This window comes from Cervus canadensis, chromosome 8, assembly GCF_019320065.1.
Source record: "Cervus canadensis isolate Bull #8, Minnesota chromosome 8, ASM1932006v1, whole genome shotgun sequence".
NCBI classification, from domain to species: Eukaryota; Metazoa; Chordata; class Mammalia; order Artiodactyla; family Cervidae; genus Cervus; species Cervus canadensis.
Genome location: NC_057393.1, coordinates 37,423,211 through 37,449,976, shown reverse-complemented (window position 1 = coordinate 37,449,976; position 26,766 = coordinate 37,423,211). Strand labels below are relative to the sequence as shown.

Genomic DNA, 26,766 nt, shown 5'->3' with positions numbered 1-26,766 from the left:
GTAGTGATGCTTTTTAAGGCCCACTTGACTTCACATTCCAGGATGTCTGGCTCTAGGTGAGTGATCACACCATTGTGATTATCTGGGTCATGAAGATCTTTTTTGTACAGTTCTTCTGTGTATTCTTGCCACCTCTTCTTAATATCTTCTGCTTCTGTTAGGTCCATACCATTTATGTCCTTTTTTTTTTCCCATTTATTTTTATTAGTTGGAGGCTAATTAGTTTACAGTATTGTAGTGGTTTTTTGTCATACATTTATGACAAAATTGAGCCCATTTTTGCATGAAATATTCCCTTGGTATCTCTAATTTTCTTGAAGAGCTCTCTAGTCTTTCCCATTCTGTTGTTTTCCTCTATTTCTTTGCATTGATCGCTGAGGAAGGCTTTCTTATCTCTCCTGGCTATTCTTTGGAACTCTTCTTTCAAATGGGAATAGCTTTCCTTTTCTCCTTTGCTTTTTGCTTCCCTTCTTTTCACAGCTATTTGTACGGCCTCCTCAGACAACCATTTTGCCTTTTCGCATTTCTTTTCCATGGGGATGGTCTTGATCCCTGTCTCCTGTACAATGTCATGAACTTCCGTCCATAGTTCATCAGGCTCTCTGTCTATCAAATCTAGTCCCTTGAATCTACTTGTCACTTCCACTGTATAATCATAAGGGATTTGATTTAGGTCATACCTGAATGGTCTAGTGGTTATCCCTACTTTCTTCAGTTTAAGTCTGAATTTGGCAATAAGGAGTTCATGATCTGAGCCACAGTCAGCTCCCGGTCGTGTTTTTGCTGACTGTATAGAGCTTCTACATCTTTGGCTGCAAAGAATATAATCAGTCTGATTTTGGTGTTGACCATCTGGTGATGTCTATGTGTAGAGTCTTCTCTTGTGTTTTTGGAAGAGGATGTTTGCTATGACCAGTGCGTTCTCTTGGCAAAACTCTATTAGCCTTTGTCCTGCTTCATTCTGTACTCTAAGGCCAAATTTGCCTGTTACTCCAGGTGTTTCTTGACTTCCTACTTTTGCATTCCAGTCCCCCATAACGAAAAGGACATTTTTTGGGGGGGTGTTAGTTCTAAAAGATCTTGTAGGTCTTCATAGAACCGTTCAGCTTCTTCAGTGTTACAAGTTGGGGCATAGGCTTGGATTACTGTGATATTGAATGGTTTGCCTTGGAAATGAACAGAGATTATTCTATCGTTTTTGAGGTTGCATCCAAGTACTGGATCTCGGACTCTTTTGTTGACTATGATGGCTACTCCATTTCTTCTAAGGGATTCCTGCCCACAGTAGTAGATATAATGGTCATCTGAGTTAAATTCACCCACCCCAGTCCATTTTAGTTTGCTGAGTCCTAGAATGTTGACATTCACTCTTGCCATCTCCTGTTTGACCACTCCAATTTGCCTTGATTCATGGACCTAACATTCCGGGTTCCTATGCAATATTGCTCTTTACAGCATCAGACCTTGCTTCTATCACCAGTCCCATCCACAACTGGGTATTGTTTTTGCTTTGGCTCCATCCCTTCATTCTTCCTGGAGTTATTTCTCCACTGATCTCCAGTAGCATATTGGGCACCTAATGACCTGGGGAGTTCCTCTTTCAGTATCCTATCATTTTGCCTTCTCAGACTGTTCATGGGGTTCTCAAGGCAAGAATACTGAAGTCGTTTGCCATTCCCTTCTCCAGTGGACCACATTCTGTCAGACCTAGCTAGAGGGTAAAAAGGTTCATTGTGGCTGCAGCATGGAGTTCAGTGTAGAGGCTGTAGAAGTAACAGGGTTATGGGACGGGCTTATTAGGTGTTTGGGTTTTATCTTAGGGAACAAGGGACTTTTTTTAAATCAGGGAGCAGCATGATCAAATTTTCCATTGGAAAGGGTCCTCTGCTGTGCTACAGAGAATGGTTTGGCAGAGAAGAGCTGTAGGAAGACCACTTAAGAGTTCATTGAAGTAATGACGGGTAGACATGATGGTGATCTGAACCAGGGTAGGTTAAGTGGAAGGATTCAAGAGACATTTAGCAGAGAGAGTCCTTGAGAGTTATTGATTACAAGGGAGGAGTAAATTAAGAGAAAAAGATAGATGGTGAAGGGTAATGAGAAATCCTTCAGTTCTGTGTTCCCTCCCATTCCTCCGTCATTGATTTTAGGCAGTCATAGATTTTGAGCTGTAATATCCATGGCCATAAAATAAATACATTTAGGCCCAACAGGACACTTTAAATTTTAATATTTTCTAAAATCTCCGTGGGATGACATAGATTACAGAGGGTAGTTTTATGTCAGAGATATCCTATGTTCAAAGTTTAAATAGCATACTTGGGTATATAAAATAATTTACAATAATGGAAAAGTCATCTCATTTAATATTTCAGGGAAATAAAGATGTAACTTTATTTTTAAAATGTTATATGCTGTTAAACATCTGTTCACTGATGATATGTTCATTAGGCAAGAAAGGAATGTGAACTTTTCAGTACAGAATTGCCCATCCATGGCCCAGCCTTAACTGAAATAAAAGTCTATACTTAAAAATATAAAGTAATGAAACCGTTTCTTAGGTATACAGATAGCCCCAGGTAGTTCCAAGGGTTGTCAGGAACCAAGTTGTTATTTGTGGTTTCCTGGAAGAATCTAGATCAGTGATCAAGTGAAACAAGTTATCTCTGTGTGATTTTGCTGCTTTGATGGGAAATCACCAGTGACCAGTTCACTCCTAAGTACACTGTATTCATTATTTCCCTTCTTCCTTTCATTTATAAAGTTTCTTTATTTCTTTTTTAAAAAGTTAACCTTTTTTTTTAACCTAACCCCTCTTAAATTCTTGGGTTTAAGAAGTTCTCTTAGGACGTGTAAAAAACATGTGCCTTCGTTTTGATCTTGACCAAAATCAGCTCTGTGATGATGAATTTGCCACTTCTCAGGGTCTTGGCTTCTACATCTGTAAAGTGAGAAAGCTCAAATAGATCAGTGATAAGGGGACCTCAGCTATGATTCTCTTATCTGCCTTTTCTCTTTCTTGGTCCTGTATATTTATTTGTTCCCAGGCCTTTGTCTACTTGAACGTCCCTCTGGTTTTTGATATTTGTTATCAGGGCCGTACTGGGGCTTCTACAGTTTGTTGCAGTCCCCACAGTCAGAACCAAAGGACTCAGAGATGAGTTACTGGAAAGCAATCCGAGGGGAGAAGCAACACAGCAGCTAGAAGTCTGTGTTTAAACCCTTAGAACTTATACATGAGTCAGGACACTTGCCCCTTCTTAACATTCCCTCTCGCCATTTCTTTTGTTTTTTTTTTTTTGACCCAACAAATGTTTGAGTTTTGGTTTTGCTTTTTGTGTGTGTGTGTGCTTTTTTTTTTTTTTTCTCCTTTGAATGGGCAAGGTGGGGTGGTAGCTGAAGAGGGGAAAGGAGAAACTACTGAACATTTCACTACAAACCACACTGCCTCAAGACACAAAGCACAGCTTTTCTTACAAAGCTGTCATTCTCTTCCTGCTTCCAAGACCACCATTTGCAGCTTTATTATGAAAGCCCTACCTCCACGTCTGTCTCCAGGTCCTGCTCTATAGCATATTTGTGACCCCTGTCTCCACTGCTAGTGTAAACCCTAATATCCAGCCACACATGCATTTCCTCAGGGAATGCCAGTTAACCGCACTTAGTGTGGATAGCGTCACCGACTCAATGGATATGAATTTGACAAATTCTAGGAGAGTGTGGAGGACACGGGAACCTGGTGTGCTGCCCATGGGGTTGCAAAGAGTTGGACACGACTTAGTGACTCAACAACACCACATTGTTGATCACCAATCACACTTACACTCCCAGGACTTCATTAAGTGTTATTCCTTAAAAATACATTTAAAATAGCTTCAGATGCAAATTAGGAAGATAGCAAGTCATAGTGTATATGTTGTAGTATTCAATATATACAATAGTATCTTCTATTTCTACTTTAAAAATACAATAAAAATAGGATGACTTTTCATATATCCATATGTTTAATTAGTTTTCAGGATGAGCTATCTGCAGAGTAGTCCTGCAGCTGTAAAGTGATTTTACAGGACGTATTTTCGTTGCTCATTGTGATTGCCAGGACTTACTGAAGTTGATCCCAGCTTGGAAATTGGCATGTATACTTTTCCAAAGTGGTTCTTCTGAGGACTATGAAAATGTGGTCACTGAAAACTGTTTCAGAAAATCTGTTGCTCTTGCAATATTAAAATGGTAATTTTTAAAGGTTACGTTCTTGCTACCTTAGTTTAATTATAAATTGGATATTTTGTAAAAGCTGTCTTGTCACTTGGTGTATTTTTGACTTGAAATGTATCTTTGAACATTTGTATGCTGCTAGACAAGTGGTCATTGGGTTTATTGGTTTGTCACTAGAGCCATCTCCACTCTGGTAGGTAAGGTGACTTGATTGGAGGTAAAGGAAATACTCTGCATTAGTTCCCCGCCCCCACGACTGGCAACTCCTTAGCCATCACTGCTTTCACTTCTCCAGAAGCAAAGATGATGTATGTTATGGCAGTGCCTTTTCCTCTTTCTAACATGCAAGATTGGAAGTTGCCTTTGAGATACCTTTGGGATGTTCTTTTGAACTTTTGTTTTACTGGTGGAGACAACACTGATTTGCCTGCTATTTTAGGATTACTGGATTGCAGTCTTCTAGGCAAGGAATAACCAAGTCTAATTTATGTTTAGCAAAATACTGGTTTTAGTAGAAATTTATGTTTGTGGAATGCAGAATATTAGGATTGAATGACTTTGAGAAATCCTTTAGAGTATGCTTTTGAATCAATTTTTTTTTTTTTGCAATGAATGGCCTCTTGTAGTTCTCAAGTCCACTAGAAAGAGAACTGGGTGTTTTTGTTTGGAACCTTGCAAACAAAACTCTTTACCTTTCCAGTTACATCCCCACCCCTAGGGTTCTCCGGCTTGCTTACAGTTGTTAAGTGATCCTGATCTACACCCACCCCGCCCCAAGTACCAAGTTCGTTGCGTGCTAAGTCGTTTCAGCTGTGTCCCACTCTTTGCGACCCCATGGACTGTAGCCCACCAGGCTCCTCTAAATACTGAAATGGGTTGCCCTGCCCTCCTCCAGGGGCTCTTCCCTGACCCAGGGATCGAATCCATATCTCTCCTGTCTCCTGCCTTGGCAGGCGGGTTCGTCACCACTAGCGCCACCTGAGAAGTCCACCAAGTTCCTTAGTGGTTCTTAAATAAGGTGCAAATCAATAGGTCTTGGTCCCCACCGTGGCCTGCGTGGGGCTGGTTTGGGAAAGACTGAGTAGACAGTTTCTCGCAGGGTGACTCATTCTCAGCACTGACCATTGCTTGTAAACCCGCCAGGGAAAATATGCCAGACATTGTTATGATGAAAACAACTGGGAGGGGCTGTTGGTGAGGAGAACAGATAGAATTTGCTCAAAGCTACCGGGAACCTGGGCGGGCGGGGCGGCCACGGCACCTGCAAGGAGCTGGCCTGCGGGCGTGGCCTGCGGGGGCGGGGCGGGGGCGGGGCCGGCCGGCGGCGCCGGCGGTTAGAAGGGGGTGGAGTTGCCCTTGGAGGCGGCACCGGCCCTGGGCCCGGAGGCCCGCCGCGCCCTATCGGGCCCGAGCCGAGTGGCCCCGCGGAGCCGGCGCGCTCCCGCCTGCAGGGGGAGGGCAGACGGGGCGCGGGGACCGGCCAGGCCGCGGCGGGCGCTGTTTCTCTTTCACTTTCCTTCCCTCTGAGGCCGGCGCGCTGGAGGCAAGGAGCGGCGGCGGCGGCCGCGGGGTAGGTACCCGGCGGGCTGGAGAGCGGTTGAAGGGCCGGAACTCCGGCCGCCCCCGCGCTGCACGCCCAAGTTTCCGCAGAGAGCTGGAGCGGCACCCCCAGGCACCTGCCGCGGCCGACCCCTCCTGGAGCCGGAGGAGCCCCTCGGGGGTGGGGGTGGCCAGCCCGAGTCTGGGAGCTTCGAGGTCGCGCGGTGCGCTTGGGGGGCGGAGAGGGCGGCGAGCGCCAGACCCGGAGAGAGGCGGCGCGTCCTCCTCGGCGCAGCCCCGGCCCGGCCCGAGCGGCGCGTCCGCCGAGCCCGGGCCCGCGCACCTGCCAGGCGGGCGGGGCGACTCATGCTCGGACCGCCCAGGGCTGTGGCTACCGGGTTCTGCAGAGGACGCGGAAAAGTTCCCTCCTGCCCCTGCCGGGTTCCTGCCCGCGCTGGCTTCCTTTAACCGCCGTGGTGACAGGGTTCTATGGCTTAGGATCCTAAAAGCCTCCCTCGGTCGGGACTGTGCATGTCCTCTTTCAGAGGACTTTCTCAGACTTTGGAGTTTCGTGGCAAACCTGTGAGAAAGGCAGGGCGGTGTGTAGAGGAGGAAGCCGAGACCCAGGCACTTATTTAGTGACTTACTGAAGATCATTGAGCAGATCCGATGATTACTTGCAGAACCTATTCTGTGCACATACTCAGTGGTACAGTGTCTGTCGATGGAAGGATGGGGCTATGTCTTTTACCTCTTCCGTTGCTTTATACAGAAAAAGAGACACAGATGTACAGAATTTGGACTCTGTGGGAGAAGGCGAGGGTGGGATGTTTCGAGAGAACAGCATCGAAACATGTATACTATCAAGGGTGAAACAGACCACCAGCCCAGGTTGGATGCTTGAGACAAGTGCTCGTGGCTGGTGCACTGGGAAGACCCAGAGGGATCGGGTGGAGAGGGAGGTGGGAGGGGGGATCGGGATGGGGAATACATGTAAATCCACGGCTGGTTCATGTCAATGTATGGCAAAAACCACTACAATATTGTCAAATAATTAGCTTCCAACTAATAAAAATGAAGAAAAAAAAAAACTTTTTAAAGTAACCATGTGGAAGAGCCATGCTAGACATTTCTGGAGGGAAAAAATTTTTAAAGATGTTAATGATGTTCAGTTTTTATATTGTGTAGCTATATGTATGTTGTCTCATTTCATCGTCCTTGCTGGAGGAGGCTGGCATTCTTTATTTCTTTCCTTATGTATTTGACTGCACCAGGTCTTAGCTGCATCATGCATGATCTTCAGTTGCAGGATGTGAACTTTTACTTGTGGCTTGTGGGATCTTATTCTGGGACCAAGGATCAAAACCTGGGCCCCCCTGCATTGGTAGTGCAGAGTCTTAGCCACTGGACAATTAGGGAAGTCCCATAGGAGGCTGGCATTCTTGTTTTCATTTTACAGTTTAAAAAACCCTAAGGGTTAGGTAAGTAATATTGCCCAGATTGTACATTTACTAAATATGACTGGTATCTGTTTAAGGTTTTGCAGTCTAATAGAGGAGACTAAGAATGAAGATAATTGTAAACCACAGAAGAGTCAGACCTGACTTAGCAACTAAACAGCAGCAGCAGCAGAGGAGCAGAAGGACTCTTTGGGTGGAGGGCATAGAACCTGCAGAATGGACTATGAAGAGAGCCATCCTTTCAGTTTGCCTGACTGTTGAACAGTGTGTTAAGATCAGCCTGTGGAGGGTCTTTTATGACAAGCTGAGAAATTTAAACGTTTCTCTGTTGCAAAGAGGAGACCCTGACATTCTTTGATAAGGGGCTGCAAATGTAATAGACTAAAACTTGGTAGAATCTAAGTTGGACTGCAGGTGGAGAGATAATATTTGAGTAGCATGGCTGCGGGTAGAATGGAAAAGGGCATCCATTTGATTTGATTATGGCTTGATGTGGAGTACAAAATGGAAATAGGGAGCATTTTGATAGGGAGGATAATGACTTCAATTTTGAATCTTCAGCTTGTGTTGGCAGAAACTCCTAATAGAGCAGTCAAGCAGACAGTTAAAATGCATTACTGGAGAGGTAAAGATATCAAAACCTGAGTTAATAGCCTCAGGTGTCATTTGTTTAGAGGTGATAGGGGAGGCCTCAGTATCAGATGAATTCGTCATTATTCTGATTTAATCATAGCAGGTTTACAAATTAATATTATAGTGAGGGAAATGTTCTGTTCACCTCTTCACCCAATTTGGAACATGTAATGCTTGCTGCTAATATACTGGTATTAATTCGGTATGAAGAATTTGACACCTCTTTCTCTCATCTTTTTAAAATTATTGTGGAAGAAGATATGGGAAAGCAGAACCACCAAAAGGAGTGATGACCAGCGATCTCATGAGAAGTCTGGATGTTAGTTCTCATGCCTCGGGACACCCAGTTGGGAACTCCACACCAGCTCCTGGGATCAGACTTTCATCCACTTAATACCCTTTTTTGCCTGAACTACTAGAGCCAGTCCTAGCTAAACCACGAATGGCTACCCAAAGGAAACATTTGGTGAAAGATTTCAATCCTTACATCACCTGCTATATCTGTAAAGGGTATCTCATCAAGCCAACTACAGTGACGGAATGCCTTCATACCTGTAAGTGTTCTTTTTTTGTTATCTACCTATCGGACATTTTCGATTACATTTGTTCTTTTAAAACCACCACATTTTGGGTTTTTTTGTTTTCTCTAGATTTTTTCTTTTAAAACAGTCAATATTCTAAGAATTAACTTTGAATTCATTTTCATAATTGAACTTCTCATTGGGATACCAGTGGTATGAATTTTTTTCTTGTTTCTTTTTTAAAATTGTAATAGTTGAATTTTCTGATTTTAAAATGTCCTGAAAATCATAAGAAATTACTGGTTATAGTTTTTTTAAAATGAACTATTTTAGGGTTTTTTTTCTTTTTTTAAATTTTACTGAATTAATATGTTCTGAGTTTTTTTTTAGGATATGCATACTCTAATTCATTGTGGGTTTCTTTTAATCACTTTATCGAGGTATGGTTGACATAAAAAAGTTGTGAAGGTCACTCAGTCGTGTCCGACTCTTTGCGATCACATGAACTGTACATTCCATGGAATTCTCTAGGCCAGAATGCTGGAGTGGGTAGCCTTTCCCTTCTCCAGGGTATCTTCTCAACCCAGGGATCGAACCCAGGTCTCCTGCATTGCAGTTGGATTCTTTACCAGCTGATTCACAAGGGAAGCCCAAGAATATTGGAGGGGGTAGCCTATCCCTTCTCCAGCGGATCTTCCTGACCCAGGAATTGGATCAGGGTCTCCTGCATTGTAGGTGGGTTCTTTACCAACTGAGCTATCGGGGAAGCCCAGGAAGACCACCAGGAAAATATTTTTAAAAAGCTGTACATATTTAATGTGTATAACTTTGATGGGGTTAGACATAAGTATGCACCCATGAAACCATTACCGAATCACTGCCACAAACCTTATCCATTACCTCCAGAAGTTTTCTCTCACCTTCTTGTTTATTATTACTATTATTGTGATAAGAACACAACATAAAATCTGCACTCCTAGCACATTTTTAAGTGTACAACATAGTATTGTTAACTGCAGGCATGACCCTGTCCAGAAGCTCTCTAGGACTTACTCATCTTATGTGACTTAAACTTCGTACCCTTTGACTAATAATCAATAGCCTCAATACTACCTGGGAACTTATTAGAAATGGCAGATTATCAGGCCTCACCCCGGAATCACCAAAACAAAGTTATCTGTGTTTAACAAACCTCCGGGTAATTTTGAACCATGCACAAGTTTGAGACCCGCTGTTCTAATATGATCATATCTTTGGAACTCTTACCAAGTTTTTCACCAGTCCTGTCAGTAGAAGAGGCATTTTAATAGCCATGTAGGTCCGGGTTTCACCTGATTTTTGTGTTTTTGCCAATACAAGTTTATTTCCCTATTTCAATGAAAGTAATTCCAGTAAGTTCTGGTTCTAGTAATTCCAGTAAGTTCTTTGGTGCCTGTTATGTACACTGAAGTAGATACTTTATGTGCATGATTTCATTGTTCACCTTAGAGTAACCTTGAAGCAGTTTGCAGGGGACATGGGGAGAGCGAGGGTTTAGAAATTATCTTCGTTTGTGGGTGTGGAAGCTTAAGAGCTAAGTCACCTGCCCAGTCTCGCAGCTAGTAAGTAGTAGACCTGTATTCAGCTCCAAGGGCCATCCTCTTACTGAGATAACCTGGGACATTTATTAATCCCCCTCTTCAGCTGTTCTTTCCTCTGCTTTTGTACTATTATGCCAGTAGTTTTCAACAGAGTTGCAGGATAGAATCACCTGTTAATTGTTAAAATGGCAAATTTTATGTTATAAATATTTTAACCACAGTAAAAAAAAAAAAAAAAAACCATAAAATCACCTAGGAAGCTGTTTAAACATAGACTTTTTCAGAATGCCACCTGAAGAGATTTAGTGGGTGCTGTGACAAGGTCTCAGTTCACTTCACTTCATTCACTCAGTCCAACTCTTTGCAACCCCATGGACTGCAGCACGCCAGGCTTCCCTCCCGGAGCTTGCTCAAATTCATGTCCATCGAGTCAGTGATGCCATCCAACCATCTCATCCTCCGTCGTCCCCTTCTCCTTCTGCCTTCAATCTTTCCCAGCATCAGGGTCTTTTCCAGTGAGTCAGTTCTTGGCATCAGGTGGCCAAAGTATTGGAGTTTCAGCTTCAGCATCAGTCCTTCCAGTGAATATTCAGAACTGATTTCCTTTAGGATTGACTGGTTTAACCCCTTGAGAGTCCAAGGGACTCTCAAGAGTCTTCTCCAACACCACAGTTCAAAAGCATCAATTCTTTGGTGCTCAGCTTTCTTTATGGTCCAACTCTCACATCCATACATGACGACTGGAAAACATAGCCTTAACTAGACGAACCTTTGTTGGCAAAGTAATGTCTCTGCTTTTTAATATGCAGTCTAGGTTTGTCATAGCTTTTCTTCCAAGGAGCAAGTGTCTTTTAATTTCATGGCTTCAGTCACCATCTGCAGTGATTTTGGAGCCCAAGAAAATAAAATCTGTCCCTGTTTCCACTGTTTCCCCATCTATTTGCCATAAAGTGATGGGATCAGATGCCATGATCTTAGTTTTCTGAATGTTGAGTTTTAAGCTAGCTTTTCCCACTCTACTCTTTACTAGGGTCTGGGCATGTGTATACTTTTGGTCAGTATTACTGGCCCATTCTATTCAATTACCAGTTAACTGTAAACTGTCTTGAAATGTTCGCTTACTGTTGCCCTTATCATTATTTCACTTGAATAGTTAGTTATCAGTTAAACATCATCAAACATACTTATTGAATACCTACTGTGTGCCAGGCACCATTCTAAGCACAGCAGATATAGCAGTGAACAAGGTAATCAAAAATCTCTGCTCTCAAGAAAGGGGGAAAACCAGTAATAAATATATGCCATGAACAAGAACAAAGAACTATAGAAGGACTGTAGATAGCAGAGTTGGGGTTGTTTTTATTTAGTGTTGTCATGATTTCTCTCTTTGATATGATGACATTTGAACAGAATACCTGAGGGGATTGAGTTCTGTGCAAATATACAGCCTTGGAGTGGGAATGCCCTTGGCAGGTTCAAGGAACAACCAATCAGTAAGGAGGCTGTCACTGCCAGTCAACTGAAAGATTATAAGGCCATCAACTAGGGTAATAGATGTGAGATGGAGGCAGTGAGGAGTGATCTACCATGGATGTATTTTGGAGGAAGAACATCCTGGGTGTGGCTCCTCTAGAATGGGGACTCTTGTCTCACAGTTTCCCACTGTACCAAGTATGGCACCTAGACATGGGCCACAGTCTGTTTTGTTTTGCTTCTTCTGACACTATTAGACATTATGAGTGCATTGTTTTTATATTTGCACATCTCCAGCAAAATCTTCCAGTTCTAGGAAGAGATTTAGTGGATGTTGGGAGTATTTAGTGTTTAGAGGAGAAAGTGCAGATTCTCTAGTCTCTACTTACAGATTTTATATCTGTTCTTCTGAAAGAACATTTTCTTTGAGACATAATGAAATCCAGGTTTAAATGTTCCTTTTTTGAGAGGAAAACAAGATTGTAGAAGTGTAAACAGTAAGTTTATAAGCAATGGTTATGTTTATGTTTGCAGTAGCAATTTAAGGTTTAAAGAGATAGATGACCATTTAACTGCTTATGTCCTTCTAGCCTGAAGTTGCTTGGCAGTCAGCAAATCCCTTTACTGAGAGAGAATGAACATGGCAGAATTGTGATTAAAGACTCAAGTGTGGCCTTTTTCATCTGCAGAAGCACAGAACAGTAAATGATAGAGGAGTCAGGCACTCAACTCAGTGTCTTAGGAGACCTGAGGATACTATAGAGTGCTAAACTTTATGCACTTTCTGGTCCTTGGATTTCTGTGTATTTTTTGGTTTGTATTTATACTGGGGCTTTTAGGCAAAACCTTTCTCACTTGCAAAATATATCCCTGTTTGTACTAATAAAATAAATAGTACTGCAAAGCAGTGCTTCTTAATCATTGGTCGGGTCTTGATGTTACCTGTTTTTCTTACATCTGGAACAGGTGGAACAGGTGTAGTGGTGTTGTGATTTGGAATCGCTATACAACAGAGAAGTGAGGTGGTCAGTGGGACAGGAGGAAAGTGAGAAGTCTGGTGTGACATTGAAGTACCCCATAACAGTTTCTTGATGGTGCTTTAAAAAAATCTTATTAACTTTGTACATAGTCTATAATTTTGTGATACTGTAAGTTAAGAATGGGTAAACAATAATTCTGATTATGAAAACTCATAATAAAATGGAAGGATTTTGTTCTTACTGTTCAAGTTTGAAATATGAAAATGAAGCTTTATTATTGGTGAGCGAAGTCACACTTCGGGCCCAGTCCCTTCAGAACTCTCTAGTCAAGTGAAGGAACAGGAATCAAATTAAGGAATGTATCAAATGAATGTGGATGCTGGTAAGTGCAGCGACAGTAGTGAAACAGAATGATGTGATAGCAGATATGTGTCAGGATGTTGCAGCAGAATGGAAAGCCAGAGAGAGAACTAAAAAGAGTATTTTTTGAAAATCCTTGATACAGATAAACGCAGTTACTTTACTCTTTCCGATCACTCTACACATGCATCTCGATGCTCTCTCCTGCTCAAATCAGGTTATTGTCCCCCCCGCACCCCCCCCCCCCATTCTCCCAATAAGCAGTTCTAGAGCTAAGAGTGCCTGGCTTCCAGGAACTGGAAGTAGAAACCTGGATCACGATGACAGCGGACTGACTGAGGCACCCCATGGTGTCCTTAGCACTCAGCTCTGTGGAGGACAGGGGAAAGGGGTGAGCCGGTCAGGAGGGAGGGGGAGATGGCAGCACAGGGTGTCCCGGGGTCCTGACGAGGAGTTGCAGGGAAAAAAAAGAGGCTTATAAAAGCCTCATCTTTAAGTGGGCTCCTACCTCACCTACTAACACCCAGCTCCCTTTAGCAGGTCAAGGACATGTGATAAAAAGGTATAAAATTTTACAGTGAAAAATTTACATACAGATGAGTTTTTCCCTTTAAATGTGATCACTTAATGCTAGTGAACTAAGTCCACATTAACTGTGGTTACATGTCTATGTCTATAGGGTAATTTGGGCGCTTCCCAGGTGGTTCAGTGGGTAAAGAATCTGCCTGCAATGCAGGAGATTCACGTTCTATCCCTGGGTCAGGAAGATCCACTGGAGTAGGACATGGCACCCCACTCCAGTGTTCTTAGCAGGAGAACCCCATGGACAGAGGAGCCTGGCAGGCTGCAGTCCATGGGGTCACAACGAGTCGGCCATGACTGAGCAACTGAGCATGCACACATGAAGTGATTTTAACAACCTGACAAACCTAAGGAAATGAACTTGTTCACACAAATAATTATTGAAGTCTTTAAATAATCAGATGTCAGGCACTTGCTAACTGGTAGAGTGATGAATAAAATAAATGTGGAGCTTAAACTCTGTTAAGCAAAACTCATAAGCTAAGAAGAAATTTCTACAGGTGTGTTTGGATCTATCTACTTCTTTTCTGTGGAAACTCACCTCCTCTTGAGACTCAACTACCTATGCTGATGTCTCCCAAATCTTTATTTCAGGCATAGTCCTGAGCTTCAGAATCCCACTGGATGTCTACTTGGATGTCCTGAAGTGGCCTAGAACTTAACATACCTGAAAGTGAATGGATGGAATGCTAGCGTTCAATTGTCCAAGCAAGAAGTACACTCCATGCTTAACTCTCTTTACCCTTACCTAGCTCAGCTGGTAAAGAATCCACCTGCTATGCAGGAGACCCCAGTTCAATTCCTGGGTCAGGAACATCCGCTGGAGAAGAGATAGGCTACCCACTCCAGTATTCTTGGGCTTCCCTGGTGGCTCAGACGGTAAAGAATCTGCCTGCAATATAGGAGTCCTGGGTTCCATCCCTGGGTTGGGATGATTCCCTGGAGGAGGGTATGGCAACCCAATCCAGTATTCTTGCCTGAAGTATCCCTATGGACCAAGGAGCCTGGTGGGCTGCAGTCCATAGGGTTGCAAAGAGTCAGACACGACTAAACGACTAAGCTCAGCACAGCAATACAGGGACAGAGTTCTGTCCGGTCTCGGTCCGTAATCTCTCAAAGGTCTGTCTCTTCAGTCTGATCCCCCACGACCTTTTTGCTCAGGCCATCATTCCTTCTCACTGGAGTCCCTGCAGCCTACTCCTAACCTGTGTTAGTGGTGATCATTTATAAGGGCTTTGCTATCTTCCTCACTCACTCTTCAGCCAACCCCAAATTTCCTTAAGGTACCCTACTGCCCTCAGGATAAATTAGATCTCTTTAGCTGTGACTGATTTCTGCCCTCCCCCACCAGAACACACACACATAATGCATACACGTGGTTCACCTGCTTGCTCTGCTTGGAGCATCTCCTGTATGCCTGGCTGGCAGTTCCGCATCCTTTAAAGCCCATCTACTCCAAGATAGGCCATCTCTCTCTCCCACAGGCAGGCTTAGATTGAGTGTGTCCTTAGTACCTGGTACTTGAGTGCTCAAGAGAAGCTTAAATGAATAAATAAATGGTCAATCAGTTGATCATTTTATTGTCTGCTTTTCCTTTCAAAGATTCAAATGCAGTGGTAGGTAGCTTGAAAGGCATGTAGAGAGTGTAGGTTAGGAATTACGAATTTTTAAAAGCTTTCTTCTAAAATACAGGTGGGAGCTTTGTGGGTCATGGGTAGGGCTAGGGCATGGGAGAGGGAGAGAGGCTGGACTGGGGAGTCAAGACTGGTGGTTCTAAATTAAGAGACACTCTGCCTCTTGCTCCAGGGTCCTGAGAAATTTTTTGAGGCTGCTGACAGTGTATTTGCTGCTGGTTGTATAGGTTGTTGACTTAAAATGAAAGACTTTTCACTTAAACTAAGAACAAAGGAGCTTTGTTCCAGCAGCTAAAATGTGCATAACACAGTGCATTGGTTCTTAACTCCTTTGTGGTCCGAGGCCTCTTTAAGCATCTGACGAGTCTTTCCTTCAAAAAAAGGGAAGGTTTTAGACATAGAATTCTGTGGTACAGAAAAAGAAAGCTTTCTTCTTTCCGTCCTTTCAGAGATTATGGCAGTAATCCCTTAACTAAGATGAATTCTTTGTAAAAACGTTGTTGTACTTAGTTTTTAACTTAAGTAAAGAAGGGTTAATTGATAATTAAATATAGATGTGACAGTTAAGGGACTTGGTAATTTTATATAGTAGTGTGTAAGAATGAAGAAATAATTTAATCATAAGATGGTAAACTTGAAGTGCTACCATCATTTATTGTTTTCTGAACAAGTATCATAAATATACAATTATTAAAGTACAGAGAACTCTTGATATGTTAATACTCAGTGTTTAAAAATCTTATGCCACATATACTTGCTGTTCAAAATGCAGTCTCCAACCAGCAGCAGCATCACTGGGGAATTTGTTAGGAGTGCACACTCTAGGGCCCGCCCAGAGAGCGGCTCGATCCGGGTCTCTGGGGGAGAGGGCTGGAAACTGTAATAACAAGCCCTTCAGGTGATTCTGTGGTGCACTGAAGTCTGAAAAGCATACTTTGGACCAGACTTTAATAATACAAGCATCTCTAGAAGTAGGCACTTTGTACTTTTAATCATATAGTAATTGGAGTGAATGCAAATAAAATTAAAACAGTAGCTGTTATTTATTGAATGTCTTATTGAGGGTCATGGGCTTTTACATGCATTACCTTATGTAATCTTCCCAAGAACCCTTCTAGTTAAGTGGTATTAAATCAGTCAGCAAATGTTTATTAGCACCTACATTGTGCCATTCATTACTCTGGACGGTGGAAAGACAGCAGTAAACAAGACAGATATAGTCTGTCCTCTTAGAATTTATGTTTCAATAGAAGAGACTGACAAAAAGCAAGCACATGATAAAATTTTAGATTCCATGTATGACACATGCTGTGACAGAGTAAGGGCTTGCTTGGAAGTTACCACTTGAGCAGAGATTGTAAATAATAGGGATGAGCAGGCGATGAAGAGGTTTGAGGGAAGAGTATTTCAGATTCTTATGCCAGTGTTTTTCACAGAGACAAGACTCAGAAAGGCTAAATAACACACCTAATAAGTGCTGGAGCTAGGTTCTGAGATCCAAATATCTGACTCCAGGTACATCTTCACAATAAATTAGGATATTTGCTGATTTTCTTCTTTTTTCTGGTAGTTTACATTTTCTATAATTTCTCTAAGCAGCATGTGAATTTTAAAAATGTATATAGGAAGTCTCTTCTAACTGTATTTCCATGACTGTATACCTATCATTATGTACCCAATGAGGATCTGAATTTATTAATAATTCTGAATGATAGTCTTTAAAATGAAGAGATATAAATTGAACTTTCCAATACTGTATTCTCTATAAAATTGGATTTTGAGTCAAGGCTTGTTTTTTTTTTTGTTTTTTTTTTAAGACTTGTTTTTAGAGTAATAATCAAAGGCCGAAATAGAAGTTGTACTTAAAAGTTTAAGTAAGTGCAAATACACTGGTCTAGGGTTGTAGTAGAGATGAAGTCACTGGTAACATTGATGTTACATGTTTCAAACAGTATTTGTAAGTGTAAATACACTGGTCTAGGGTTGTAGTAGAGATGAAGTCACCAGTAACATTGATGTTACATGTTTCAAACAGTATTTTGGCAGCAACTAGTCATTCATGAAGTTGATTATAGTGTTCATTTTGATGGTTCTTTTTAAATAGGAAACAGTAATTATAGGTCTTAATCTAGGTGTCATCTATCATTAGTAATAATGTTAAGAATCATATCAGATGTATGATTCTTTTTGCTGTTGAAACTATGTCTTAGATAGTAAAGAATGAACAGTAGAGCAGAGATTCATAGTGGACACTAAAAGACAAAACTAGGGGTTAACAAATAAATGAACTTGTCTTCTGTATTGGTTTGTAAGAATAAATCATATATAGGTCAGGATGAGTTGGAATTGATACCAATGATGGATTGAGGAAAAAAATATGTAACTTAAAAGCCAGCAGTATTCAGACTGAGAAATTGTGGTCAGTGTGCAGGTATGATTAAGCATGTAGCACAAAGGTTGAATGTGCACATTATGAACAGTAGAGTGCAGCCAGTGTAGAAGAGACCGAAGATCATTTCCATTTGGATGCTCTGGAGATGTATCATAACTACTGGTGTTTTATAGCATATTAGTTTTTACCAGACTAGTGTATTACTATATATCAGAAATTCAAGAACCAGTGAACAAAGCTATATTCTCTCAGAATGCTCAACCACTGGCATATCTTTACTCAGTTAATAGAAAATCATTCTATTTTAGAAAACTATTTAGCTTATATTGAGTTAGCACATTTATTTTAATGTTTTTAATTTATTTATTTTTGGCAGTATTGGGTCTTTGTTGCTGCACAGGCTTTCCTCTCATTGTGGTGAGCAAGAGCTGCTCTCTAGTTGAGGCACGGGAGCTCCTCCTTGCAGTGGCTTCTCTTGCTGTGGAGCATGGGCTCTAGGCACTCGGGCTTCAGTAGTTGTGGCTCGTGGGCCCAGTAGCTGCAGCTCATGGGCTCTAGAGCACTGACTCGGTAGTTGTAGCACACTGGCTTAGTTGCTCTGCGGTATGTAGAATCTTCCCAGACCAGGGATCAAACCCGTGTTTCCTGTATTGGCAGGGAGATTCTTTGTCACTGAGCCACTAGGGAAGCCTTTAACTCATTTTAATTGTCAAAAAAAATTAACTGGTGAACTCAGAATCTCTTCCCTTGCTTTAGTTGAAAATGTAGGCTTATTTCTGACTTAACTCTGTAGTACACTTCTAGGTACTAAAATCATGACTCCTTTTGCTACTCCTAACTTTTGTATCCTCAGTTGTTCCACAGATATTTACTGAGTACCTCCTCCTCCAGGTACAGTACTAGCCTGGGCACATGAGACACATCATAGTAACATAGTTACTACGATGAGCAACATAGTAGGCAGTAAGTCAAAGTGTACATTCAGTTCAGTTCAGTCACTCAGTCTTGTCCTACCCTTTGCAACCCCATGAATCGCAGCACGCCAGGCCTCCCTGTCCATCACCAACTCCCGGAGTTTACTCAAACTCATGCCCATCAAGTTGGTGATGCCATCCAGCCATCTCATCCTCTGTCATCCCCTTCTCCTCCTGCCCCCAATCCCTCCCAGCATCAGGGTCTTTTCCAGCGAGTCAACTCTTCGAATGAGGTGGCCAAAGTACTGGAGTCTCAGCTTCAGCATCAGTCTTTCCAGTGAACACTGAGGACTGATCTCCTTTAGGATGGACTGGTTGGCTCTCCTTGCAGTCCAAGAGACTCTCAAGAGTCTTCTCCAACACCACAGTTCAAAAGCAGCAATTTTTCAGCACTCAGCTTTCTTCACAGTCCAACTCTCACATCCATACATGACCACTGGAAAAACCATAGCCTTGACTAGATGGACCTTTGTTGGCAAAGTAATGTCTCTGCTTTTTAATATGCTATCTAGGTTGGTCATAACTTTCCTTCCAAGGAGTAAGCGTCTTTTAATTTCATGGCTGCAGTCACCATCTGCAGTGATCTTGGAGCCCCAAAAAATAAAGTCTGACACTGTTTCCACTGTCTCCCCATCTATTTCCCATGAGGTGATGGGACCAGATGCCATGATCTTAGTTTTCTGAATGTTGAGCTTTAAGCCAACTTTTTCACTCTCCTTTTTCACTTTCATCAAGAGGCTTTTTAGTTCCTCTTCACTTTCTGCCATAAGGGTGGTGTCATCTGCATATCTGAGGTTATTGATATTTCTCCCAGCAATCTTGATTCCAGCTTGTGCTTCTTCCAGCTCAGCATTTCTCATGATGTACTCTGCATATAAGTTAAATAAGCAGGGTGACAATATACAGCCTTGATGTACTCCTTTTCCTATTTGGAACCAGTCTGTTGTTCCATGTCCAGTTCTAACTGTTGCTTCCTGACCTGCATATAGGTTTATCAAGAGGCAGGTCAGGTGGCCTGGTATTCCTATCTCTTTCAGAATTTTCCACAGTTTATTGTGATCCACACAGTCAAAGGCTTTGGCATAGTCAATAAAGCAGAAATAGATGTTTTTCTGGAACTCTCTTGCTTTTTTGATGATCCAGCGGATGTTGGCAATTTGATCTCAGGTGATAAATGTTACAGAAACAGGGAAGTTCAGGCTGGGTACAGGTAACTACCTGGGTGGTCAGTGAGATGGTATGACCACTTAAGTCTGTGAGGGAAGGCCTCATTAAGAATGTGGTAGTTGAACAGAATTAAGGAGGTAAAGGAGTTAGCCTATCAGATATTTGATCCCAGCCCACTGGGAGCTGGATACATGAATCTGGAGAGGATCAGAATTTAGATCATATTTCATCAGTGAGAGTGCCAAGAGAGTGAGTGTAGAGAAGGGCAGATGACCAAAGACTAAGCCCTGGAACCAAAAAAGAGGAGACAGCGAGGTAGGAGGAAACAGAGTGTGGGATCCTAGGAGGCAAAGCACACACAGCATCCAGGAGCAGAGAGCAGCCAAGTCAGCCGTGTGGGGTAGAATGAATCAAGGAGAGATGGTCAGGCTAAACAGTGCAGACACAAGGATAACCTGAGCACTTTCAGTTCAGTCCTCAGGAGCAGAAGTCTGGGTGGGTGTGAGAGGATGGAAATGTTTGGATAATTGTACAATGATTATATACGTCTTTCACCTTAATGAAGGTAAAGAAAAGGTGGAGAAAGTATGGGAAAAGAAGAATTAAAGTATAGGTAGCTGTGAAATGGAGTGCTAGTTGACTCAGAAAGTAGGGTCACGAGAAGTTTGATTTTTTTTTTTCTGTAGATGGGGAAATAACGTGTATGAATGTTGATGGGAATCCTCAGTGGATAGCAGAACACTGACGCAGGTGAGAGGGAGAAGCGGGAGCAGTGTGCTCAGATCGTGGGAACAGGGTCTAGGGAACAGAGCAGAGGTGGACACGTTAAAGTTCTGGAAACAGGCAAGACCATAAAGGTTAGATGTTAGTGAGTGAGTAGGTGTGGTGATATAAATTCTACTTCGCTTTTTTTTTCCTTCTTTCCTTTTGTTTTCAGTTGAACAGAAAGTGAGGTCATCAGTGTAGAGTAGTGATGGGGGAGTAAAAATGGGAGTTCAAGGAGAGAGGAGAAAAGTGAAAGTGAAAGTCACTCAGTTGTGTCTGACTCTTTGTGACCCCATGGACTATACAGTCCACGGAATTCTCCAGGCCAGAATACTGGAGTGGGTAGCCTTTCCCTTCCCCAGGGGATCTTCCCAACCCAGGGATTGAACCAGGGTCTCCGGCATTGCAGGCGGACTTCTTTACCAACTGAGCTATAAATATTGGTGAAGAGCATATGGAATTAGGGTGTTGAGTGTGACCACCTGGCAGATGAAGGACCCACTTTTGAGGGTCATGGTCATGAATTTAAGGTGAGAGACCAGTCAGCATGGTGCATGTTTTTCTTCCACAGTGTTCAGCTGTAATCTTGTAGAGCAGAGTGTGTAGAGTTGGATATAGCCCAGGTTGACAGTTTACCTGATCACGTATGATGAAAGAAGAGTTATAGTAGCAGGGCTATCCAGAGTCTGTGTGTGGAAGTGATTATTCTGGTCGGCCTTGGAATTCATACCCATAAGGAGGGGAATGAGGGCATGGTGGTCCTCACCCCTGGAGTCCCACTTGACTCCTTAAGAAAGCCTTCCTGGACTTGGTGGTCTCCTGGCCTGCTTGGTCTCGGATTCTCCTACTGTTAGGAGAGCCCCAAGACTCTGCTAACCTTGCTCAGCAGGCTCTGCCTTGCTGTCTGTCCCTCTGTCCTGGCAAAGCAAGAATAAAGCAGTCTCCTTGAGAGAGCAATGCTGTCCTTTGTGTTCTCCCTGAAACTGTAACTCATGTAGGCCTTTGAAAGAACTGTGCCGTGTAAGAGAAATAAAGATGTTCATTAGTCCCTTTTATGAGTAAAACTAAGAGATCCTGTCTCATGGAAGCAAATTACAGCTGTTCTGGAAATCTTTAAAAATAATGTCAGTTTCACATGTAAATATTTATCAAAAGCAGCAAACTGATGCCTCTTCTCTTTGCTGATGACCACAGTTTACTTACAAACTGTTAGCAGATAACAGACAAATTTTTCAAAGGCAAACTGTGTCAAATGAGTATTATCAAGAAGGGCACATAAAAATAGTGATGTGCTTCAGGAAGTAAGAAAAAATATACTTCTATGTTGAGAGATAAAACCAACACATTCAGATGATTTTAACAAAGTCAGCAATTGATCACTTTTAATAAACAGAGGATTACGAATGAATGACATGACCAAGGACATGAGAGAAAAGACTGTTACTGTTTTGTTATCCATGATAGTAGAATTGGTGCTAAAAAAGAGAAATTGCTATGGATCACTGTGTCATCAGGGCTTCCCTTGTTGCTCAGCTGGTGAAGAATCTGCCCACAAAGCGAGAGACCTGGGTTCAATCCCTGGGTTGGGAAGATCCCCTGGAGAAGGGAAAGGCTACCATTCCAGTATTCTGGCCTGGAGAACTGCATGGGACTGTATAGTCCATGGGGTCACAAAGAGTCAGACATGATTGAGCCACTTTCACTGTGTGTCATCAAAGCTAGGAAGCTAGTTTTCTGTGAGAGATGTGGGTGGACCATACATGTGAGATAACAACAACTAATGGGCCTTGTACCTGTTGTGACAAACCTGCCCCCCTCAAGAATTTGAAAATTAAAATGTGGAATAGCCTTTTAATAGTTGAACTATTGGAGTCAACTTAGAAATAGTGCTTCTGAACAGGTAAATGGAAAGCGATCAGGAAGAGACGCAACAAGGTGTCTCCTATATCCAGGAGGCTATGCTGGAATTGTATCAAACATATTAAGTTAAGGAAGGAGTGTAGAATGCAGAAGTGTTGATCAGTCTTGGATCCTCAACCCCAGAAAAAGAAGCGTCATATGTGCAAAGATAGGCAGTTCCCATTTAGGTGACACAGTGTGTCATCAATGTGATACTTGGGTTGCGAGACTATCTCTAAGGTGAATATGGCTGCAGAGGGTTAATACCAGTACATGATAGACATTTCAAGTTCCATTAGCAAGATCATCTGTTACTTAAGATAGATATGTCAAACTAATCATGGTCTGATGCCATTCAATATTCGATTGCTGATGTCTTTTTGTTAGGTTTTTATGCTCATCCAGCAAGCTGATTTATAGTGGTAGCTCACATTTATTAAGTAGAAGTTACCAGTTACTTGTTTACACATTTTATGTATATTAGCTCATTTAATCTTCATAAGAGCCATGTGAGATAGATATCCTTGTCATCCCCCTGTACAGAGACGCACAGAGTAATTTGCCTAATGGCAGAACTGGGATTCAGATTGAGCTGTCTGCCTCAAGATTGTCTTTTACCTGCTAGAACCACTGTGCTGTACTACCTGGGCTTCTCATGTAAACCTGCCCTCTAGGGAAACAACTCCTTAATCCCATATTCTTGTGGTTATGTTTTGTCCTCTGTCAAAATGATTTCCTGATGGTGAATAACAAAGTGCCTTCTGGTTATGACTTGGCAGAGGACCAGCTCCTGGACTGGGCAGCCTCACTGAGGCATTCCCCAGTAAGTATTTGGTGGCTAGGATTTCCCAGTTGTCTTCTGGCCGCCTCAGTAAGGGAGCTTTGCAGAGTTGGAGTCCTGGTACGAGTCCCACAGAGATTTTGATTTAATTGGTCTGGGATGAGGCCCCTCAATCTGTTCTTTAAAAGAAAAATATCTCACTGGTGATTGTGGTGCCCATCAAAATTTGAAAACTACTGCTTCAGATGACACATGACTGTTTGTAAATTTGTTTAACAGCCTAGTTCAAATCTAAGATGTAGCAAAAGGAACAATTTCACGTAGTAAGCTTTGGCAGAAGTTTAATGAGGGTTGTAATGAGCTAAATATAAAATCAGTTAAAAATATGAAATCTTGGTGCCCGGGACCAAATGGTAATGGCTTTAAGATGTGTAAAGGAGTGGTTTGGGTTTTAGGCCTAGAGCTAGACATCCAGGCTGGGGGTAGACGCCATGTCTGCTGCACCGCCGGGCACATGCGGGCAGCCTGCTCAGACTCTCCAGTACTGCATTCCTCCTTTGCCAGAGGGGGATGGTAGCTCCATACTGTAACCCACACAAAGCCCTGAGTCCAGAACCTGCTATTTGGTTAGTGTTCAGTAAGCGCTAGCACTTGTTGCCATTTAAGTGTTTTTCCAACTGGGGATGTCTTTGGTGAGCCTAAGTCCCTTTCTGACCGGCTGTTTCTGCTTGCTCCAGCATGTCTCTGTAGAGTGGCTGTTGAGGGTGAAGACTTTATTTGATCTCCACACACAGTCTTAACAACAGACTGGGACCTTTATAAACATTATTCTTGAACCACCTGATTTAACCAGTATAGCTGTTGAGCAATTAGCTTAGTATTAAATCTTTAAGATATTTTTAAAATGTTTTTCAGCAAGGAAACTAGGAATCAAAGGTTAGTGTTATAGTGATTTTTTAAAAGCATCTGAGCGAAAACAAATTCTCATTTTATTTTCAGTTTCACTGAACTTCTGGCCTGGATTTTCTCAGGTTCTAATTTGTGTAAGGTTGTTCTTTATTAACAACTTTTAAAAGTGTATGGGAGTTGTATTTCTAGAGTTTCTTGGGATTTTCTTTTAAGGATTGTATAAGATACTAAAGGAGTTTGAATTCTCCTTTTGAACATATTTAAGGCTCCCAAATTAAGGGGTCAGGCTTTCTTTTTCTGTATACTTTAGACCTGTAGATATAAAATTAGAAGAAAATGTAGCATATAGGCATGCATTGAGTAAGAAAATGGGCTCTTGATTCAAGTCCTGGCTTTCACCAATTATTGACTCCATGATTTTTGGCAAATTTCTAAAGTTCTCTATTCAATTTCTTCGTCTGTAAGAGGCCTGATAATATTATCTAATTAATGGGGTTGTAATGAACATTAAATTATGTCAACTATATGTTGAAGCACTTGACAGTGTTGCCCGTTTTTATTGTTCGGCCCCTAAGTTGTGTCTGTCTCTTTGCTGCCCCTTGGAGTGTGTAGCGTGCCAGGCTCCTCTGTCCTCCTCTGTCTCCAGGAGTTTGCTCAAATTCATGTCCACTGAGTCAGTGATACTATCCGACCATCTCATCCTCTGCCTCCCCCTTCTCCTTTCACCTTCAGTCTTGGCCAGCATTAGAGCCTTTTCCAGTGAGTTGGCTCTTCGTATCAGGTGGCCAAAGTGTTGGAGCTTCAACAACAGTCCTTCCAAGGAATATTCAGGGCTGATTTCCTTTAGGATTGACTGGTTTTCTTCTTGCAGTCCAGGGGATTCTCAAGAGTCTTCTCCAGCACAATTCAAAAGCATCAGAAGGTGCCTATTACATAAACCTTTTAAGTTTTGATGATTTCGATGAAAATGATAACATCCACCCAAATCATCTGAACAAAAAAGAAAACTAGAATAGAAATATTTCAGCATCTTTTCTCGTAAACTATTTGAGAAAAAATTTTAATTAAAAATAATTATTGGCCTTAGCCTATGAAAAAAAATTTAATGCTTTTAATGTAATACTTTATGTAGTAAGGTTAATTCCTGTGTCCTATGGGATGGCTTACCTGTCATGTTTACTTGGTAGTCGGATTTAGCAGAGAAGCTGAAGGTGTTTTTTCGGGGAGGGGGTTTGTATTTCTACATTACATTCTTTTCCTTTGTTAAGTTAAAGAAATGTTTTTAATCTGATAAAATTTGTGATTCCCTATCAGAAAACCTGGATTCAAGTCTCTGTTCTGCCATTCAGCAGGGAAGGCAGGTTACCTGGCTTGTAAGAACCTCTTCTCCTTTATCTGCAAAACTAGAATAAGATACTGTATCTCACATGTTTGTGTGAGAAATAAAGTTGCCTCCTAATGGGGCTTTCTACTCCCTCTGTTCTGCACAGTAGAAATAAAATGTGAGCCACCTGTGTAATTTTAAATTTTCTAGTAGCCACATTAAATAAATGAAATTAGTTTTAATATATTTTATTTAATCTAAAATATTATCACTCCAACATGTAATTAATATGAAAATCATTAATAAGATTATTCTTTTCATTCTCAGTCTTTGAGATCTGGTGTGTAATACAGCACATCTCAACTTGAACTAGCAACATTTCAAGTGCTCAGGAGCCACACGCTGCCAGTGGCTATCAGTCCAGATCTGGAATGCAGATTACTGGTCCTATCCCTGAGCACCTGGAGGCTGCCTTGGCCTCAAGCAGCTTTACTCTTGAAACTGTGTGCACCTCTGGACAAATGAGCCTGACATTTCTTTCTGCATCAACCTGGATAGTATCTTTGTCCCTGGGAGGACAGGCTCCTGCCCTTAGCCGCCTAGCTGACCCACATGAGGACTTGCTCTGGGCATGTCACGTGCCTCTCTGTTTGGCCAAGGGCCAGAGACAACCAGGAATTCCTGAGAAGGATAAACCTTTTGAACCACAACCACAATCAGAGCTCCAGGGCGGGAGCTGAAGTTCAGGACAAGATCAGGCTTCCTAATACCCTTCATTCTTGCCTCTTATCTGTCCTATTTGCCTTCTTTCCCACATTTTAGAGATTTATCTGGTGTCTCTGGGAAAACCAGGGACAAATACCAGCAGCCTGCTAAAGAATTCAGCTTTTCCCGCCTCTGCCTCAGTATTGATTAGCAAGGTAGCCTTTCCTTCCCAAACATTAACTTTTAAAAAAGACATTCAGAATGTTTTGGAGGCCAGGAAATTTGGAGAACAGAAATATTCACATCTAAGCTTTTTTTATTTTAGGGTTTTGTACTACTGGTTTTCATACAAATTTGGGGAGAAATATAGTAAAGGAGTATTACCCTCATAGCTGTATGCAGTGGTAAAAAGATGTAGAGACTAGGGCACCCAGGTGTACTCATCCAGCAAAAAAAATATGCTCAGATGTCACCTTCTTAGGAAGTCCTACCCTGATCACTCTTACCTAAAATAGCTCCCAGCCTGCAGCACTCTCTTGCTACCATTTTTGTCTGTTTTGTAGATATCACTTAGTGAAGTCGCTCAGTTGTATCTGACTCTTTGTGACCCCGTGGACTGTAGCCCACCAGGCTCCTCCGTCCATGGGATTCTCCAGGCAAGAATACTGGAGTGGGTTGCCATATCACTTATTACTAACTAAAATTCTTTGACTTCCAAAATAGAATATAAGCTCCGTAAGAGTATGGACTTTGTTTTGTTTATCCCTACATCCCCCAACTCCTAGTATAATGCTTGGCTGTTGCAAGTGAAAAGTGAAAGTGTTAGTCTCTCAGTTGTGTCCAACTCTTTGCGACCCCATGGACTGTAGCCCA

The 26,766-nt window shown here is 42.1% G+C and overlaps 1 protein-coding gene across 7 annotated transcripts in view; it reads left to right on the top strand.

The window, feature by feature from the left end:
- Window positions 1–26,766, top strand: part of PCGF5 (polycomb group ring finger 5) — a 118,551-nt gene that overhangs the window by 57,578 nt on the left and 34,207 nt on the right. For 4 of the 7 annotated variants that reach the window (XM_043476025.1, XM_043476020.1, XM_043476021.1 and 1 more), the window contains one exon: window positions 8,106–8,401. In XM_043476025.1, coding sequence (XP_043331960.1) covers window positions 8,290–8,401 — 112 coding nt within the window. In that variant the 5' untranslated portion in view covers window positions 8,106–8,289. Of the gene's footprint in view, window positions 1–5,556; window positions 5,786–8,102; window positions 8,402–26,766 lie in introns of those variants that run through there. The other 3 variants (XM_043476026.1, XM_043476019.1, XM_043476023.1) reach the window with 3 other exon arrangements.